General features: G+C 34.9%; 1 protein-coding gene across 5 annotated transcripts in view; it reads right to left on the reverse strand.

Moving 5' to 3' along the window:
• The window catches only part of SPHKAP (SPHK1 interactor, AKAP domain containing), a 68,733-nt gene that overhangs the window by 40,288 nt on the left and 6,237 nt on the right, over positions 1-22,208 (reverse strand). For all 5 annotated transcript variants that reach the window (XM_087933260.1, XM_087933259.1, XM_087933258.1 and 2 more), the window contains exon 2: positions 6,019-6,106. In XM_087933260.1, the coding sequence (XP_087789386.1) occupies positions 6,019-6,106 (88 nt within the window). The remainder of the gene's footprint in view (positions 1-6,018; positions 6,107-22,208) is intronic.

Below are 22,208 nucleotides of genomic sequence, written 5' to 3' on the forward strand. Positions count from 1 at the left end.
ACAAACATTCCACTGAATTACGATAGCTATTTTATCAGACATTTTAATCATACATTGTTTCATATTTTCTAAAATTATTTCTGCTTCTAATATAACCATACTATCTTATGTACCTTTGCAGAATCCCCTTTTCCATTAAGTTTTCACCCATTATCTCTAAATAGACCCTGTTTCTCTATATTTTGCTTCTGTCCTTTATAACTTCTTTTCCTTTCTTTCTTCCCTCTCATCTTCTCCCTCCCCTTTTTATCCCCTTGTCTCTCTAGTTCTAATTCTCTCTTCTGCATTTCCCTCTTCTGTTGCTTTCTGATTTTATACTTATTTTTCACTCTATTTTTTTTGGAGTTGTTTTTCCCAATCTTAAACTTTCCATTCTCTTTCTCCTCTTTCCTTTTTTCCCCCCATCTCAGATTACTTGTTCATTAAAGATGGCTTCTTCTTTGTCGCAATCCTCTTGTTCTGCAGGCATTTCTTGTTGTTTCTCATAATTCCAAATCTCCATTTCTAAAAACTGAATTACGAAGCCAAAAGAACCTCTCCCTTCTTGTGTATCTTCTTTGTACTTTTTAAGTTCCATTTTCAGTTCTTCTAAAAGTGGAGCCATTTTAAAAAGTTTTAAACAACCACCCGATTGATTTTAGTCATTAAAAACAATAACCAAGAATCCAGAAATCATCAAGTAATCCAGATAGTCCCAAGTTATATCTTCTTATTTCTTTTTCGACTTTCTCTTCCTGGGGTTTTTGTTGCAATATTTCAGTTAGAATGTATCTTTTGGAAGTCTTGTTGAGATTTTGCTGTAAGTTTTTTTTTAATTCCAGGCAGTCTCCTCCCTTCCAGATCCTGCCCTTTTATTCTTCCTCTCTCCTTTCCTGTTTTCAAAAGCTTTTAATTATCCAGAAATCTTTATTATCCCTTTGACTTTTTATTTTCAGCATTAAATGCCTATTGATGTCAAAGTGGATTTTTTTCCAATTTCTTGCTTAAGTCTCTTAGCTGTCAGTATAGGAAAAGGACAAAACCAAATCTTTTCCCTTTTCTCTCTCCTTCACAGCTTAAAAATCTTTTTAGGGGACAATGTTATTGTTTTTTAACAGTTTCAATTCCAGGGTACCTTATTTGTTGCTTTTGCTGTTTGACCCGGCCAACCAAAACTTTCTCTTCTTATCTTCCTCCTGCACATTCTTTTCTAGTTGAGTTCTTCTTTGTGGTGGCCATTTCTGACCACCACTGCAACCGCCTTCGGGAAAGGGAGTAATGTCCAGCTGGGTAGGAGAGATGCAGCTCTCCTCAACCTTGCTGGCAGTCTCCCCCCTCTTCACCACCTCTATGGGGTGGCTTAGCCCCGAAACCAGCCGGCTTGGGGTGCTCCAGCGGTGAGCACGGATCGAAGCCTCGCAGAGACGAGGTTTTGATCTGTTGCTGAAGAAGCTCAAACCGGAAGTCCGTAATCAAGAAGTTTTAAAATAAATGATAGCTTCCTATTTTGTTCAAACTGATACTTTTTCAGAACTATCTATTACATTTAACTGTATTTTAAGAACCTGACTTGTTCTTGGTTTGAAAGAGCAGGAATTGCTATTAATTGAATGCTTCTGAAGATTCTTGTTTATCTTAAATAGGACCATAACTTGTCAGCATTTATATTTATGGTGTAAAACATTATTCTCCATGTTGATGACCTATAGGCAGTTTCTTTTCCAGTGTTAGCTGAAAACTTTGATAGTTGAATATAAATATTGGAGGGAAACAGCCTCCAATATTTAGAAATAGCCTATGGAAGATGGATATCAGTTACGGAATAGCAGATAATGTTATGCATGATCACTCTGTAACGTACTGAAACCACCATCAGTTGAATTTTAGGGAAGTTGGGCTCTCCATAATTACATATGTCTTACTTTAGGTAAATGAAGTTTCTTTAAAACTTCTTTTTCCCTGTCCTATTGTTTCTTTTTTATTTTTCTTATATGGATCCATTTCATGGATCCATAACTATGTTTATACTTATACCTGTTATCTTATAATTGCTTGACAAAATAAATAAATAAAATAAATAAATAAAGTGCTCACATAGAAGAAATGAGGAAAATAAAAGCGGTTAGTTATTCCTACATGGAAATGAAATGTTGCTATTAGCTAGCTGACGGTGTAGTAAGAGAGGGGGAAAAACTAAGCTTCATTATAATGTAATAGCTTCTGGTGAGAATAACAGGATTAATTTCCAAAGATCCTTAGATAATTTTTCACATTATTAAAATATGCTAATTTTTATCTGACAAATTATCATACCGAATTAAAAAAGAAAAATAAATTTGCACACAGATGAACAGAGACATGGAAATAAGTTCATATGGATTCATTTTAAATCTGCAGGTACAAAACTGAAGCCTGAGGTTCATGTCTATTCTTAGTAATTGAAACATATTGGGCAATTTTGGGTAAATAAAGTTTCTGTTGTGTGCATAAATTAGATCCCGTCTTTTGAGGAAAAGTGGAATATAAATCTAACAAACAATAGAATAGGACATAACAGCAGGAAACATTGCTATTCTTTCAGGATGCTATGTATATTCTCTGTGCAAATTATTAATCAGTTAATTTGAAATGCCACCTTGTTTAGATGTTGTACAAAAATACTCTATCTTGAATATGTACAGTAGGTTGGTTCTTGTTCACATGACTATATAGTTCCATCATGTTCTGAAAGGTCTTGATAATGAAGTATTTTTCAAAAGAAGCCATTGTGGTAGACCAATTATTTCTAAATACAATAATCCAGATAAAGTATTTTTTTCAGATCAAAGAATTTACTTCTTCCCTATTCTAACAACTTAAATCACTGCAACATTTTAATTAAATCGTCAAAACCTGAGCTGTTTTTACTCAAACTAGCTTATCATCTAAGAAGCATTGGATTTCAGTTTTCTTGCTCTCTCAATATGATTTTTAACTTGAGAGGAGTCAAAACTCAACTTTGTTGGTTGGATGTATTTTAATTTAGTTTACATGTCAAATAAAGTTATATCATGTTTATTATTTTACTGGCTCCATCCTCTTCATTGTTTTAGCCCTAGATATTCTGTAATGTAGCCCAATCTAATATATGATGTACTTGAGGACTAATATATGATCCCCAAAACACACAAGGACATCTTGAACTAAAAAAAATATGTGATTAAAATATCATTTTTTCATCTTCTCAGCAAACCTACAAATGGATGTAAGTCATATTTCACATATACAAAGCTGAAACTTCATGTTTATACAGTGACAATAAAATAAGATAAAAATAAATGCCTTAATTCTAATTGACAAACTTTGAATAGAAATTTCGATATAGTCTAATCTGTCCCTATTATGGCCTATATTGCCAACTGTAAATCAGAGAACTGAAACACTGTCTAATAGTGCACAGACTATAAATTCAGAAGAACCACTTCATTCTTTAAGATAGTTATATGACTAATATAGTTAATGTATAATTGGATACATCCCTATAGAGGTTCTTTTCACACATGATATAACAGCTTATTCTTGCCTGATCATCTTAATTGCAGTGCTTAATTACAGCTCATCAAAAAGAGACAGCAAAGAACGTGCAAAACAAGATGAGACTTTGGCTCATTCCACTTGCATTTTCTAAAATGGAGTCAATGAAATAATATTTGACATCTCATATGCTATGAGTTATTGTTCATGTCAGGGATAACTGAACAAATGTAAAGCAAATTGAAGGAAATGTTTACGTTATTCTTCTTGTGCCAGCCCATCACAAACAATAAAGTTTCATTTAATTATGTTAACATAATGTGTGGGATCAGGAGATGGAACTGTGATGGCTTATGAACAGGGCTCAGTGATGTTTTCCATATTAACTCATCTTATAATAAGTGTTTTGAATTATTTGAGATTAGTGTTTCAAATAGCTGTGGTAGCACAGTGGTTAGAGTGCAGTACTGTAGGCTACTTCTGCTGACTGCAGGTTGCCTGCAATTTGGCTGTTCAAATCTCACCAGACTCAAGGTTGATTCAGCCTTCCATCCTTCCAAGGTGGGCAAAATGAGGAGCCAGATTGTTGGGGGCAATATGCTGGCTCTGTAAACCACTTAGAGAAGGCTGTAAAGCACTGTAAAATGGTATATAAGTCTAAGTGCTATTGCTATTGTCAACATGGAAATGAATCATAGTTTAGTGAAATAAAATATGCCTTACAAATTGCACAGACAGTAAAAAATCTGCAGTAAAAACTTAGGCCAAGAGTTAGGAATCTGACAGCCAAGTATGCCCTGACAGCCAAGTATGATGAGAGATTGTGCCCGGTCTATATAATGATGACAGTGTGGTATAGATAACTCCCCCTTCTATTATCTTTTAAGGATCCATAGATATCTTGCAATGAGAGATATCTTCTTTCAGTCTCTCCCCACCCTTCTCTCTCATTTAATATTCTCTTTATACTTCCCACACATTCAAATCATGTGCCATGTACTCAACTACCAAGCAATGGGAGAAATTAAAATAAAAACAATGTTCAGAAATGCTTCTTCCTATGTGTCTGTTTTCAGTAGTACTGCATTCTGATGAATAAAAAAACCAAACAAACCTGGAGATCAGTTTTGTGATTTCTGCTGACCACAAATCTAGATATCAATATATTTGATAGAAATTTGAAGGCATTTGCAATGGTTCTAAGATCTTTACTGGGAAATTTTTTACTTACTTATAATGTCTCCACAGTAAAATAAGAAATATGTGTAACACACTGCATAAACAAACATCTTAGCATTTTCTCTCTTTGCAAGATATCTATGGATCCTTAAAAGATAATACATCCATTTTTTTCAGGCATAGTCAAAAGTCCATTTTGGAAAGCTTCATAAATTTCTTCAGAATCCTGGTCTAATCATTAACAAGCAAATGTACTAGTGTTCACCTTTCAATTGTTTTTAATTGGTTTCTCCTAGTAGTATAAGCAACAGAAGAATTTAAGATTTCTTTATCCATGATTTTCTTATTATTCTTTTCAAATCAGGATCTCCCTCAAACATAAGCAAGCCAGGGATCTCACTTTGATAAATTGTTAACCATTATGGTCAAAGGTGCATGTCAAGTTGATTAGTTTCTCTTGTTAGCATAAGAAGATATATGAGATATTGTGGGCAAAATATACCCAGACATGAACCTTGATCAATCAATGTGGTAAGAAAAATGGATATTCAGTATTTGTTACTTCTCAGTTTAATATTAATGTTTAGGAAAATTATATATATGTAACAATTGCCTTTTAGACATATGTAGATCTAGAACCTGGGACCTGGAAAACCCAAGTTGAATTCCTTCTTGAAAAGATTTTGCAGTCACTTTCAAAACTCACTGTCATATCAGTTATTGTGTAAAAGGAACACATTAACCCTTTGCAGGCAATTTCAGTACTTGATGCATTTAGATCTGTACTGGAATATTCCACTCCATTGTTTTAAAAATATTAAAATAATGAATAATATTTTTCTTCTTTTAATATTTGGCAATGATTCTTGGATGAATGAGCCCTGTGCCCACACTTAAGTTTTTCTGGGATAAATTGGGATCCTGATTTCATTTTGGACAATAGTTTCTCAATCAGATAACATTAAAAACTCATTTCTTAATGCTATATTTGGATCCAGCTCTTTCTGTCCTTCCTTATTTTCATTCCATAATTCCAGTAGTGTGAGATTTGTAGTCATTGTCCCAAGCCCTGTTGTGTTTAAGACACTTATTTGTTATAAGTCACTGTTTTTATAGGCTAAGAACTATCATTCAGAATAATCAGGTTTGTCCATAAAAAATTGAAATATGTTTTAGAATATGTAACTATTTTTCAGCAAATGATTGGTCAACTGATTGCTCCCAGATATTAATATTTTTCATGATTTAGTTGTTTACCTTGTGTGCATTTCAAATACTATTGAAATTAAATAATGAGTAAACAGTATAGCTGAATTGCTCACTAAAACAACTTCAAAAAGGAATTACCTTCTTACATGCCGTGGCCGAACTTCTGACACTACTATCTGTGTCACCATGGTGCGAAATTTCATACATCAAGGGACATTCAAAGTTGCTGAAGAGAGAACGGGGGGGTGGAATCAGTGACATTGGTACAAATGAATCATTTCATAAGCCTTTGTATCATTTACCCTTCTAGTTCTTGAAGTTTTCTCTGGCTCAAAAGTATCATACTATTTGTTATGGGATTAGCTATTTAGTATACCTTTTTAAGTATTGGAGCCTTGTTCTGAATTAGTGGCCTGATTGCCTTTAAAAAAACACAATACAGAACTATGTTGGATATAGCATCTGTCCACCTTCAACAATACAATGAAGTATTCTCTTCTGAATCAGAGAAGCAATTTGAGGCCTCCAAATTATATAGCGGTTACATCCACTCACTGTGCCAGCAGGCAAGAAATTGCACACTAAATCTTATACTAAGTCATCTGTTTCATACCCAAGGAAAGAGGTAAATTATAGCTTTTCAAGGCAAAGAATACAATGAGGTTGATTAAATTTAGGAAGCAAAGCAGGCCATTTCTATCAGCACAAACATGGAACAGTTAATCGGTTTTTGAAGAATGGGATTCAAAGAAATTATCTGAGAATTTATCAGACAATTCAACATCAGACAAAGCTCATACCAGTCTTAAGTGTTACTGTTACTGAATTAGTGTAATGGGAACTCATGACGCAAAGACCTTTACATAAATTCAGCTTTGACATAAGGACTGACGCTTATGGCTGTATAAATGTACCTACCAATTGCCATCCTGATCACCAAAAGAGAATGTTTTTTTCTAGTCAGAAGGCAGGACTTTATCTGTCTTACCATCTTGTGAAGGAAATATCTTTCATTAGGTCACATGATGTCATGCCCCTGTCAGAGTCTAAATCCAAGGAAGAAGACTAACAGCTGACAGGGAGTGGGAGTGTGGCTCCATTGGCTTGTGGAGGAGGCTGGGGAAGGGCAAAGTCCAGCTGGGCAGAGCAGGGAAGAGATAGAACAAGGGAGAGGGAGTTCAGAGGAAGACCCAGGCCCACCCCCTCTTCATCCTAGGACACACAGAGAGGAATGAAGAAGAGAGCAATGTGGGTTGCGTGGCTTATGGGGGATGAAAGGGCCCCGATTCCCTTCATTAGCCACACCTGGGAATGAAAGTTTAAAAGAACTGAATGCTGACTATGGCAGCTGCTGGGAGCAAACGTGACTTTATCCTGTGTTGTCTTTGCTTATCTGTGTTCCTGGTGTCTTCCCAACCATGTGAGTTTTGCCATGCCTGCACATCTAGAATTCTTGCTCCTGCCCTGCCAAACTAATTACCTCATTTTGGCTTGAGTGAATTTATAATTACAGTTTGTGTTGACCATGTTTTGGACTTGATTCGTTTTAGTCAAAGTTTGTTCCTGGGAGAGTTTTTCTCCAGCCAGAACGTAACCTGGACATTGGGGGCAAAATTGGAGCTAATAAAGGGACTTTTAATGATTATCTGACTGTATTGCCTTTGTGCCACACCCCGGGTCATCACACATGACTATGTGCATGTAAAATAACTTTCCTGCATATTTTACTGTAATAACACTTGTAATATTCCAAATTCTGAAACAAACATGGAACCAGAACAGAACAGCATAGCATAACATAGTGAAGTAGCTCATACCTTAAACCTTGGGCTGGCTGCTTGAATTATCTCTTAAGGAATTCCCACGCTTAGAGGGTGGTATATGTCAAGGACATTTTCTAAGTACCACAGTAGTAAGGCTAACTGTCATTCTCAGTCATTAGAGAATGAACTGACAGGAGCTTAAAAAGTCACTAGAATCTCCTTTTTAGTTGCTCCTGTCCAATCTCCAGGCCATGATCTCCCTCTGATGGCTATTTGATCTGAATCTGGATATGTCCTGACTCCTGATTATTTACGTGGACTTTATTGTAACACTGTCAGTTCACATCAGTTGCTCATACCTGATCCTTCAAGGCCAGTGACCTTTACTCCAGCTAATTGAACAGCAGTGCTGCCTCACAATGAAACCCTGTGCTAATGTGTTTTGGAAACATTCTCATCAATTTGGCTAGTTGGCATTTATGGAAGTCAAATCTCTGACTAGCTTTTTAACTGACATTTCTTGTGCCAAGTTAGTTGGGACCAATCACCGGTTCAAAGACTGGATTCCCTTTCTCAGCATTATTACAAACAAGATAATTCTGTTGGTAATCTGATATTGATGCTGGCAATCTGATCCTGAAGCAAAAAAAAGCAGTCAGCATAGCAATCTGGGCTGGAAATGGACCCACTGGAGAGAAGCTTTCTGAACAGAGTCCAGTGCTGTAATCCTATAATGTATAAATCCAATTTCATAAAAAATGTCTTTTTTGAAGCTAGTAATAATTCCACTGTTCTTTTGAAGCTTAAAGTACATCTCTAGGATCCGGAACATCTATCACTGTCAAAGCTCATGTGCAAAATATAGAGTTAGCATGCTATTTGACACATTCATTACAAAGTGAACAGTGAAATATTAGGTTAAGGCTATTTCCCAGAAAATTTGGAGTATTTGATAACAAATTTGTCAGGTAGCCATAAATATGGAAACTCTGTGTTATCATATGATTCACAAGAGCCATCATCATTTTAGTAATATTTAGATGCTATACACTATGTTGTGCTAGACACAACTAAATACTATGAAATACATATAGACTACATATAGATTACTGCAGCACACTTTACATGGGGTTCTTTTAAAGGATCACTTGAAAGTTTCAGTTGGTTCAAAACCAGTGGCCCAGATCCTCATGGGTATTTGCCAGTGGACACACATTATATCTGTTTTGCAGCCTGTACACAGGTTGTCAGTTGGATTCAGGCACAAGTTATGTGGTTTTAACTTATAAAGCTATTTATTACTTTTATCCAGGTCACCTGCAAAACCTCCTCTGCCCCTAGAATTGGTCTGAACCAGAGGTTGTATCCAGCAGGTTCTGACCAGTTCTGGAGAATCAGTAGCAGAAATTTTGAGTAGTTCAGAGAACCAGCAAATACCACATCTGACTGGAGATTTTACGAGTATCCTTCCCCTGCCACGCCCACCAAGCCATGCCCACAGAACCAGTAGTAAAAAAATTTGAATCCCACCACTGAATGTTTTGCTAGGAAAAACATTATTTTTTCCCATTTTCAGGAAGGCAGTTTTTTCTTTGATTGGTCTGCTTTTCTACAATAATCTCCCATTGGAAGCTTTTTTGTCCCTGATATTATGTAATTTGTGGGAACAAGATGAAAAAAAAAATAAGAAAAATTTCTTCCAGTTGTTTACCCTTTGAGAACTGTGAGATGTAGAAGTGAAATATTTAAGTCTGTTTTTTTTAAAAGTGGAAATGGTAAGATATTGAAAAATAAAACAGGAATATTAGAGCTTATCAAGGACTTAATTTATATATTATCTAGTTTTTTCAGATATTAAATTATACCACTGTGATTTGCAAGCTTGCTTCTGAATTTCAGCACTATTGTAGGGGATTCTGGTTTTCAAACTGGACTGAAGATGGCACACAGTTTGCAGGTCATCCATCTTTGCTCATATAAACCATATTTGAAAATAAGAACTTGTCTCTTTTCTCAGAAATACAGTGTTTATGAAAAGTGGACAGGAGAACCAAGCTTAGAAAACCAAATTCATTTTCCAAGATAATGTATTAATAAAACCATAACACCATGCGTTTAAGTTAGCCAAATGATGCTAAACTCCAGATGACTTACTAATGAGTTGTATGGCAAACAATGAAACCCCAAATAGGTTCATAGGAGCAGTCATTCCCTATATAATATCATTTAACCTGACAAATATTTAGAATAGCAAAATCACTGAAATTTTAATCCAGATTTTCTCATTTTACATGCATTCTTTCAAATATATAGAACTGATTTGGAAATAAACATAAACAAAATATGTTTGGGTGACATATGTACCCCAGTAATTGCATTTGTGATTTTAAAGTTAGAACTGTTTAGCATTATTTGTTCACTTCTAACCATCCATATTCTTCAGTAAAAGCACAGATGGTTAGTCAAAGTGACAGCTAAAAATACCTCTTGCAAATGTCTTTGGAATTTGTTATGGATGAAAACCTCAGGCAAACTGTAAATGCTATCTGTGGCCTAATTCCACAGGCTATATAGATCACACATTAGGAGTCTTATACGATAATCTATGTCTCAGGATTATGACTCTAGAGGATGTAATTACTGAAGAAGAATCTATTTCTAGTATTATACATTGTCACTTAATCAGCCAAGTTTTAAATAAACACCACCTTTGTATTTTAAAAATATAGCACTCCATTGCCTGTATTCACATTATGTTATATTGAACAAGGATTTCATATGTACTACAACTGAATCATTGTTAGAAATCCTAATATGAAACTAGATGTCATCTTGGAATAAATATCAAATGGAGAATACTGAATGGAAAAAAAATCATAATTCTGTAACTTTACATGGATATTTTCTTTCCTTGCTTTACACTTTTTGAAAAATCTTATTCTATTAAATGTGGGAACTAATCCAAATGACCTACTTTGCAATAAGGTGAGATTTACCAAACTGGAATGTTATGCCCAGGTGACTTGCTAAGCATAATAATCATATCTGCTTATAAAAATGTGCCTCCTTCCTAAAAAAAAGTGAAGTTCTAGCATTTCATCCTTGACTTTTTCTTTAATACAGAACCATTTATTTATTGAAGTTTTTCTTTCTTCCTTCCTTTCTTTCTTTCGTTCGTTCTTTCGTTCTTTCTTTCTTTTTTCTTAATTAATTAATGCATTCATTCATTCATTCATTCATTCATTCATTTATTCAATTAGTATGGCCACCTAATCAAACAAGAGACTCCTAAAGTTATTCAAGAATAAAAACCAAAACAAAATTTACAAAATCTTTGGCATAAAAAAATGTTGCCAATTTTAAAGGAGAATAATTTTACAGAAAAAAAACATAGTCAAAACTGCTATGTACTCAAAACTGCTAATCTGTATCTGATAGCACTTCACACTATTTCTCACATCCATTATGTGACTGTTACACCTCATCTGTAACTATGCTGTAGACCTGGATTCATGTAAGCAGCTATCAAACTAATTCCATATGGCTTTGTGCAAAAGACCAGAGCATGAAGAGATTTTTCTCTATTCCCACAACTACTGCTTGAGGTAAACGTTTAAAAGTAAAAATCGGACAACAGTATTGTTAGGAATAACATAGGTTACCTAACGTAGTTTGGGTAAAATAATATATATAAACTATGATTGTAAGTTTAAGTGTGTGTCACTTTAAAAACTGCAAAGCATGTAATTTTGGGTGTGGTGTGAAACCACCATAACAGGGAGCAAGAGAACCTGATTGATTACTGACGATTCGCTGACATTACTGGATTGCATGGATTGATGGTTTGTTAACTGCGTGTTTCCCCTACTGCTGAGTTGCTGAAGGACGAGAGGAGTTTTTGAGTTCTTCATATCTCTACTGCGAGGAGATATATTACTGGACTGATATTTGTAAGTTTACTGACCTCTCTTTTTCGACACTGGAATTTGCAACTGAATAATCCTTGGATGGACTGGACTAGTGAATGATATATGGACTGTTTTGACTATGCTATAACTCTTACCGGAATAAACTATTTAATTAGCACTGTGTATCTGTTTTACTGAGTGTAAGCTACAAAAACGTTTATCTCACATATTTTGCCTGCCTGCCTGACTGCTGTGCAGATTCTGCTAGGGTGTATCCCTAACAAGTATCTTTAGTTATTTTATTTATTTATTTTGATTTGTCAATCGCTTACAAGATAATAGGTATAAGTACATACATAGTTATGAATACATGAAATGGGTACATATAAGAAAAATAGAAGAAACAATAGGACAGGGATGGTAGGCACGTTGGTGCACTTATGCACGCCCCCTACAGACTGCTTAGGAAAGGGGTGAGGTCAATAGTAGACAGTCTAAGGTTAAAGTTTTTGGAGTTTGGGGAAGAAACCACAGAGTCAGGTAGAGTATTCCAGACGTTGACCACTCTATTGCTGAAGTTGTATTTCCTGCAATCAAGCTTGGTGCGGTTAACCTTGAATTTGTATCTATTGTGTGCTCTTGTGTTGTTATGATTGAAGCTGGAGAATTCATTGACAGATAGGACATTTCAATGTATGATTTTATATACTATACTTAGATCGGACCGAAGATGGCGTAATTCAAGGTTTTCTAAGACTAGAATTTCAAGTCTGGTGGCATAAGGTATTCTACAACGAGTAGAGGAGTGGAGAACTCTTCTTGTGAAATATTTCTGGACTTTCTCAATTGTGCTAATATCAGATACGTAATGCGGGTTACAGACTGATGAGCTGTATTTGAGTATTGGTCTAGCAAATGTTTTGTATGCTCTAGTTAGTAGTGTGATATTACCAGAGAAAAAGCTACTTGGATTAGATTAACAACTCTTAATGCCTTTTTGGCTATGTAGTTACAGTGGGCTCTAGCACTTAGATCATTAGAGATGAATACTCCAAGGTCCTTGTCAGAGTTTGGATCATCAACAAAGTCTTTACTATTCAGCTTGTATTTTATTTTCTGATTTTTTTTGCCAATATGTAAGACAGAGCATTCATTTGTTGAGATTTGAAGTTGCCATTTGTTTAACCATTCTGATACATAGTCAAGATCTTTTTGAAGGGTAGCAGTATTGTCTGTGATATTGAACAGCTTTACATCAACAGTGAAGAGAATGCAGTTGCTCTTAATGTGATCACAGAGGTCATTTATGTAGAGTATGAAGAGAGATGGTCCTAGAACACTGCCTTGGGGGACACCACTATTGACAGGTACAGAATTTGATAGGACACTCCCAATTTTGACCATTTGTTGTCTGTTTGACAGGAATGCTTGTATCCAGTTACGCAGTTGTCCAGAGATACCATAAGATTTTAGTTTTAGGAGTAGTTTGTTGTGTACCACTGAATCAAAGGCTTTACAGAAGTCTATGCAGATTGCATCTGTTTTGCCCTGTTTTGCCCTGATCGAGTTGTATAGTCCATATGTTTTTGCAGTGTAGGAGTTGAATATTACAGGATAGTTTTTTTCTGAAACCAAATTATTTATTAGAGAGTAGGTTGTTTGTCTCTAAGTGGAGGATAATGGATTGGTTAATAATTGATTCCATGACTTTACAGATGATGCAGCATAAGGAGATTGATCTGTAATTTTCAACTAGGCTGGGGTCTCCCCTTTTGAAGATGGGGATGACCATGGCCTGTGACCATAGGTTAGGCAAGGAGCTGGTCCTGAAAATTTTTTCAAAGATTATACTTAGAGGTTCGGCGATGGCTGTGGATAACTTTCTTAAGAAGTAGGCAAATATTCCGTCTGGTCCAATAGATAGAGATGGTTTTAGATTGCGTAGTGATTTTTCAACATATTCGATATGTATTAGATCATTGTAGTTTTCTGTGGTTCGGCTAGGAAATACCGGGCATGATCGATTGCTGTTTACAAATACTGAGCCAAAGAATGTGTTAAAGAGGTTGGCTTTAATGGTGTCATCGTTGCAGTCTTTACCATTAGGTCCTTTCAGGGGTGGGATGGACCTTGAATCTTTTAGTTTGTTGTTTACAAAATTGTAGAAAGCGTGGGTGGAATTGGTGCATAGAAGGTTTTCCTCTTGTTTAATGTGATAATTGTGCATTCAGTCTTTATTTGGTGGCATAAAATTTTGTATCAGGTTTTGAAGTTGGCAACATGACCAGATTTGTTTTTCCACCAGAGTGATCTCTTTTTGGATTGAAGCTTCCTTATTGTTGTGGGTAATCTGTTTTTTCTGGGTTTTGGAGTTGTTATTGGTACATATAGTTTGATGACTCTTTTGACTTCAAGTAAAAATATGTTGTAATGGTCTTCAACAATATTGCATCCAGTGAATAGAGGTTGCCAGTCAAGGGATGAGAGATCATTGTCCATAAGATCATAGTTGCCTTTTTTGAAGTTATAATTGGGGACTACGTCATTGTGATGATTTTTGTGTGGGCGTATGTTAAGACAAAAATCAATCATATTGTGGTCACTGTTGGAAAAGGTTTCTTTAGTTTGTATTCCATAAATTAAATTCAAACTATTGCAGAAGATTAGATCAAGGCAGTTGTTAAGTCTAGTATTGTTGGTTACTAGTTGTTCCAGTCCCAGATTTGTAACAGCATTGTAGAAGGTTGCATGTATGGGTTCAGTTGTACATTCGTTTAGGATCCAGTTAATGTGAGGTAGATTGAAGTCACCAAGAAAGATAAAAGCATGTAGGCAGGATGTTGCTCAAGTTAATAGTGAATTTAGCTTGTTTACATGTTCGATATCATAATCAGGTGCTCTGTAACATAGTAAGAATCAAAATGTGATATTTAAGGATAGTTCACAGATGATGGTCTTAGGAAGAGCAAGCTCCTGGGTAACTTGGATGTTTTTTAGATGTAAGGACTTTTTATAGAAGATAGCAACACCACCTTCTCTACGAATTTCCCTCCTCCACCCCAATAAAAGAACAGCCCAGTAAGAAAACGAATAATTCACCCAACTCTGGGTTCTAGTTTCACCTTTGTTTCAGCTTCACCCAATACACAATTTCATTTGATGATTCCTATTCTATATTTTCCAGATATTCCTTGAAATAGATTCTGTTTGTACTGTCATGGCACAGCCTGCATTTGAATCTGGATATTTCTCTGCAAGTCTATCAGTGATATGTCTCAAATAATGATCTGCATATGTGAATCAGTCTGAATAGATCTAGCATTATGGAATGTTGACTTTATCCAGTATGAACTCAAAGTTAATATTTGTTAACAACAATGATAGGGGAGAGTATGAGAAGAAAAAAGATAGTCGATATTTCCCTTTGAAATATTGGAATCTCCAAAATCAATGTTGGATCTGCCAAGAACAATGAAGAGAAGGTACCTCCTTCAGATTAGCATTATAAGACTTCATTATGCCAGATATCTACTGTTGTTATAATTCAGCTAGGACTGCAAAGTATAAAAACATAGAAAACAGGGTACTAATCCCTAATTCCATTCCTTTAGAATATAAGCAATAGTATGATATTCAGAAATGCTATAAAGGAAGCACCTGGATTATCATGGCAACTGTTCCCTGTCTATATATCTGCTTATCAGAGAAAGTAATAGTGTGGCTTATGAAGTTGTGGCTTATGAAAACCTTCTGCTTCTAGTTATGCTTGATACCCAGATTGGTAGGAAAGCTGAACAGCACCACAGAAAAATTAATTTATGATTTTAAAATTAATGCCCATTAAGTGTGAACTTTACATTAATATTTCTCAGTCTTAGCGTTTTAAATACATAGATTTCAACTACCAGATTTCTTCTGCCAGCATGGTGCTATCTACAATCTTAAAATGGCTAAGGTTGAGAAACACAGGTCTACATACATCTTTCACTTATGATTAACAATTTTACCTTTTAGTATAGATGAATTTTTGGAGTGATTTTGCTACTGTTTATAAGTACTAAAATATATATGCTATTACTTCTATTGACATAGTCCCTCTACCCCTATTTGGAGTTGGGGGGGAACATAAGTTGGGTATTTGGCTAATATATTTCATAACACAGAAGCAAATACAATATTTCAGTTCTCTGCAATCTCTCTGTTATAGTTAAAATGGCTGGAAGTCATTTCAAAATTTAACTGAGATAAGACCGACAGTAATAACTTGCCTTAATTTGCTCTGTGATGAATCAAGTGTTCCTAGTCTGTAAGCCTTTGTTCCCTGGACTAACTGCAGTTTTGTTCCAAATTATTGTTAAATTTTATGCATAGAAATTGACAACGGGGTTGGGAGTGCAGACAACAGTAGCACAATACATAATGCTCCTAGTATTTTAAATTGTTATCCTCCCTGCCTGGGTTATAAAGTGTTGGGGTTAATTAGCTAAAATTTTTAAATTTGGAGCTTCAAAGAGGGAACAGTTGAAAGAAACAGACAATCCCTGAGAATAAACATTGCTGCATTATCATTATTGGCTTAGTTGAAAGCCACAGCTGTTGTTTTTACATTTGGGCTTTAATATTCTCCTCCAGAAACAAATTAATGCATACACTTTTATTATTGGTTTGTTGCAATATGCAAGTAATCCATAAAAACTAGACTCTGGCATATCTCACTACTTTTTCCTTTATAATAAGATAGAATATAAATGCTAAGGGATAAAACTGATGAATACTACAGCTCAACTACATGGGCAGAATATTATTGTCAGATTCTACAGATATAAACAATAATTTTGTTGAATCCATTATCTCCCATATGCCAACAAAAGCTGCTCTGTGTATCTGTCGACTTGTCCATTATTTTTCTACTCTGCATGGCAGTGACTCTTCAACCTGTCAGGGATGTTTTCCATGCCCTGATGTCTGATGAGATATTGCTGGAGGGGAATGTGGATCTTCCTGCATGTAAAGCTTATGGTTTCTACTGAGTATCACCCACCATCTCTTTTGCAGAGGAGTTCTAATCTTTGACCCAGTGTTTTTCAACCTTGGTAACTATATGTGGAATTCACTCCCAGAATTCCCCAGCCAGCCATCAAGTCCTTCAACCTCTTAAAGTTGCTAAAGTTGAAAAACAATATTTTGACCTAAATAAATAGTTTTTTGACCTAAATAGTTTCCTCTAGAACTGCAGTTATGTTTGGACAAATTACAACAGGTCCATTGCATCATCATAAGTTCCATAACAATACTGAAATCCTAAAAACTGTTTGATTTGAGCCATAACAAACCTGTCCAATTTTGGCTAGGAAATTTTTGTTTTCATGAAAAAGGATTTGTTTCTCTTCCAGCTCTTTTTCTCTCACACACAAACAATTGTTGAACTTTACAGCCTTTTCAAATTACTGATGCTTGCATGATTGAATTACCAGATCAATTTATTATGTATTACTAAACTAATAGAAGAAAAAGAACAGATGAACAGATTTAGTTAACTAGCATCACATTAGAATTACAGAGGAAATAAATGGCTTTTTTAGCACTAGAAACCATCCAGCCTTTTTATAGAGTTTTTTCAGGAAGATGCAATAACATAGAAATGAGTCTCCCAGCAAATATAAGTGATCATTCTAGACCAGTGATGGCTAACCTTTTTGTTGTTGCATGCCAAAAGTGCGCATGTGCACACGCAAGAGTGCACACGTGTGCCTGCACCCCTGTGCACAGCATCCCCCATGCTCCTCTGCCTCCCTGCACATATGCGTGCAACCATCCATGCTCCTCCCACCCCCTGTGCATGCACACACATCTCCCACATGCGCCCTGCCCCCATGCATGCATGGCAGATACCCAAAAATCAGCTGGCTGGTGGGAGACATGTGTGCACGCACAGTGGAACTGAGCTGGGATGGCTCTGTGTGCCACTTCTGGCTTGCATGCCATAGGTTCACCATCATGGTTCTAGACTGATATATAACAAAAACAGCAATGCCAAGGAAGCAGCAAGTTCTTAATCACTTATTATTTTTAAAGTAAGAAATTGTGGATGAAAATACAAATGTGCCAAAACAGAAACAAAGAGAATGAGGTCTCTTCTAAACAAATATACAACAAGCCAAAGTAAAATAACAAACTTACTTCAGTACAACTATGTAAACTACCTTATACATCAGCAAGAACTTTTGATGTAATGGTATGACTCAATTTAAAAACATTCAACTTTGAGAAAATGTTATTAAAAAGGACATTTAATTAAGTAAATGAATAAAACTGGTACGCTTGAAGCACTTCCAGTCTTGTGGTAAGAGACATTTATATTTATTTAATATTTATTTTAAAAAGCAATGTGCTAAAACAATTGCTCTATGGGGATAAAATTGTATGATATATCATTTATTTGCTGTATATAATTTAATCAACTCAGTGGGATACAGAACTTGAATTTAGATGTTAGATTGACATAACCTATATGACTGCTTTCAGTGCCCTAGTTTTTACAACAATGGGAAAAATTAAAGGGACTGGAAAATGAATAGAAGAGAAGAGAAGAGAAGAGAAGAGAAGAGAAGAGAAGAGAAGAGAAGAGAAGAGACTTTATTTAGCCAAGTGTGATCAGATACTCAAGGAATTTGTTTCTGGTGCAGAAGCTCTTAGTGCACATGCAAAGCAACAGAGTAATACTCATCATCATCATCTAAGAGGAGGTAGTAAGAAAGATAAGAAAGATAATAGTAAGACTACTACCATACAATATGGGTAAGTATACTGTATATAGACATTAGACAGTACTGTGAGAGTTAGGTGTTCAGCAAAGTGATTTCATAAGGAGAAAAAACTGTCCCTGAGTCTAGTTGTTTTGCATGAAATGCCCTACAGCAATGTCCCAAGGAGCAGAGTTGAAACAGTTTATGGCCAGGATAAGAAGAGTCTTACACATTTCTCAACCCTTCTTCTGACCCATATAATATACAGATTTTCTGTAGAAGGCAAGCTGGTTGCAATCACTCTTTCTGTAGTCCTAACTATCCATTGCAATCTGTTCCTGTCCTGTTTGATTGCTGTACCAAACCAAACAGTTATGAAAATACAAATGATAGAGTCAATAACTCCTTTGTAAAACTGTATCAACAGTTCAGTCTGAACTTCTTGAGTTGACGCAGAAAGAACATTCTTTGTTGTGCCTTTTTAATGATGATGGAATGAATAATGAGAATGGGGAAGAGAAATAAGAAGTGGACAGGACTAGGCAGTTGCACTGAAAAATTGAGCTATGGAACAAATATTATTGCTTAGACCTCTGAAAGCAAAATATATTGTTATAGTTTATTATGATCATTTTTAGAATAATATCTTTAAATATGTGAAGATGAAGAGTTAAAGAGAAAAATATAGAATATAAAATATTTAATTTCTATAAGTTCTATTTATTTAAAAAAACAAGAAAGAAAGAGAGATAATACATTTATGCATGAGGTTTAAAAATGAGAAATGTACATGTTTGTATCTGTTCTCTGATCAAAAAAAGTGGAGCTCTTTCAGAAAAACTTAAGGAAAATGATATAATGTCATAACCTTGGGATATTTAAATATTAATGTGAGGCTTATAGATTCAAAAGTTAATAAAAGGAAAAAGCAGTAGATAAATATATCTACATATTAAATCTTTTAAAGGGTTATGTTTCAAGTGGAACTGTGCTTTAGTGCAATATCTTCATTGTCAATTTTGCAGCTTATTGCTGTACATATTGTCATGAATTTGGTTTTCTGTATATTTCATCTTAGTTTTTCACCATGCACCTTGACTTTCATAGGAAGAATGAAAATACATTTTCGCCTATGAGATTATCATTATTATCTTGATGCAGGTCATTTATATTTCTTCCTCAAACTTTAAAATCATGCTTATCTTCTTCCAATTCAGTTACTGAAACGATATATTAAGCATAAGAGTTGAATAAATAAAATATACCATCTTAACATACTTTTTTGCCAATCTGGAGCTAGTTTGTTTTGCCTTGTTTCATGCAGACTGTGGTTTCCAATACAGATTTGGTATAAGACATGAGATGTTCGGGGATTCTCATTTTCCTGAGAACATTCCACAGCTTGACATGGTATCTTTTTTTAATTCATGATGCATTTACTAACTTATGTTTGGTACTCTTTGGTTTTCTTAGCTCTCCAGTACATATCAGCAATAATGTCTCTTCTTTCTCAAAACCCATTCTGAGATCTGGTATCTTCAAGTAGGTTCCAATATGCCTTGGATGATCCCATACATGATTTGCCAATGTGTGAAATTAAGGATATTATGTAATAGTTTACATTATATCCTATTAAGGGTCTTTTTTTTGGTATTGGAATGTAGATTTCCCTCTTCCAACGCAGTGTGGTTCCCCAAATTTTCTGGCATAGATTAGATAAAAACATTACTCATTCTTCCTAAATTGCCTACCATATTTCTATAGATATTCTCTCAAATTTTATAGTCTTCTATTTGGCAGAGAGTGGAATATTGATCCTACATTAACTTCATCTTCTACCAATAGCAGATCTTGCAAATATGGAATATCTTCTATGTTGCTATCCACATTGTACATGGTTTTAATATACTCCTTCCATGTTTGTTTCATCTTTGAATTAGTTACTATGTGTGTTGGTGTGCCTTATCATACCAATTCAACTCCTAAGGTCAGAGAGCTTTTCAATGATTTTCCTTGTTTTTCTCTATCTAGAGGCTATTGTATTCTGTCACTTCTAGACTTAGTCAAATAGAAAGGCACTGTGGACCTAGTTAATTTGGAAAAAATGTGTGAATCTTTGAAAAATAAGAAAAATAAGGGGAGGACGAGATAGGAAAAGTTATTATAGAGACTGATTCAGTGGAAGAGTTGCATCCCCACTGAGAATCATAGCTAAATGAAGGAAACTAAACAGGGCTCTGGGAAAAAAAATCTTAATTATATTTTCAGTAAAACTCATCTAAATCTAATTATCTATTTATTCTGAGTTTCTAGAGATCACAAGGGGCTAAAGAAGAAAGAAAAATAATTTGCTTTGAGTGAGCCATGCTGGTTTTCTAGTTCTAAACAAAGACACTATTCATAAGAAAAATATATACATGCAAAAGAAATTAAGCAAAAATGTGTAATGAAGCTTGTCATATTTTAGGACCTACACAAAATGTGTAGAGACTAGAACTTCTTTCCCAGCCATTCAACTTATATTATTATAATATTACATTTAACAGTGCTGAGGTATAGCTGCTAGTTGAATCACGAAGGACAACCCGAAGTCAGCAACATGCCCAAATCAGACCTGAGACAAAGTCCCCATCTTGAAGTGATCAAGATTCTGCAAGTCTTTGATATATCCAGATGGGTACTGATGTTTCTACCTTGATCCTTTAGCTGCAATGAATATGCAGTTAATATTTTTTATAATTGATATGACTACAAAATCCAACAATGTTCTTGGATTTTGGAGTCATGTCAATTATGAAAAATAATAAGAGGAATACTCAAAGTTCTATTATATTTTATAGTTCCTTCCTCTATAAAACAATTCTTTCAAGTTTCAGTTCAATGAACTTTTTGAGTAGCTGCCTTGAGACTCATTGTATTCAGATCCAGGTTATGTATTTCCATAGATCTACACTTGACCAATAATTTATCCAGAAGAGCTATTCTTATAGTCCCAGTTTTGCATCTAATATTTTTTGCCTAGGTTTCAGATATAAGCAGATGGAAGCAGCTCATGTTTAACATTTTTTGTCTATTTAAAATGTGCTTTGATTTATCTCTTCTAGTCCCTTGTTATTTCCTGAAATTCATCAATTTGTTCTCATAGTTCATATTGTGGTGAAGGGATTAACAGTCAAAATAATTATATCTGATTTATTAAGTGTTCTGCAAAAGTAGCCATTTACCCAAACTAACAACATAAGGCAGTAATTAATTGACTTTCAAGTAATAATACTTTAACAATTGAATTTTTTTCAATGATAGTTAACCTTATATGCAAATGCTACTTCTTTTTATATGCTGGGCAGTTATAAATCTGTTGATTAACTTCATGTACTCTAGTTAAGTGTCACTCACTCAAGAGGCACTTAAGAACAACGTGTGTGTGTTCTGAATTACAAAAACTCACACAGTGGATTTCTCTGGTGCAAAGAAGTTATCATTGAGTGTTTTAACTGATTATGACATTTAATATTTGGTTTTGCTTACACTAAGAATGAATACGATTGATTATAATTCTACATTTCCTAATCCTGGCCCACATGTGATTCTCACAATGTTTGCACATAATTCAGTGATACCATAGAAATTGCACTGTTGCATCTATACTATGTTACTCTGAGTTTCCACATATGAAAAATGCCACTAATTTCACTACACTAGTGCAATTGTGACACTTAACACAAGTATGCTAACAACTTTCTACTTTTTTTTTTTAAAAAGAGATGAATTCATGCTGAAGTGGACAATCTTTAGTGGAGTTTAATTGAATTAAATGTACACTGCTCAAAAAAATAAAGGGAACACTTAAACAACACAATGTAACTCCAAGTCAATCACACTTCTGTGAAATCAAACTGTTCACTTAGGTA

The sequence above is a fragment of the Pseudonaja textilis genome, chromosome 4 (genome assembly GCF_049901715.1).
Source record: "Pseudonaja textilis isolate UNSWEBS1 chromosome 4, rPseTex1.2, whole genome shotgun sequence".
NCBI lineage: Eukaryota > Metazoa > Chordata > Lepidosauria > Squamata > Elapidae > Pseudonaja > Pseudonaja textilis.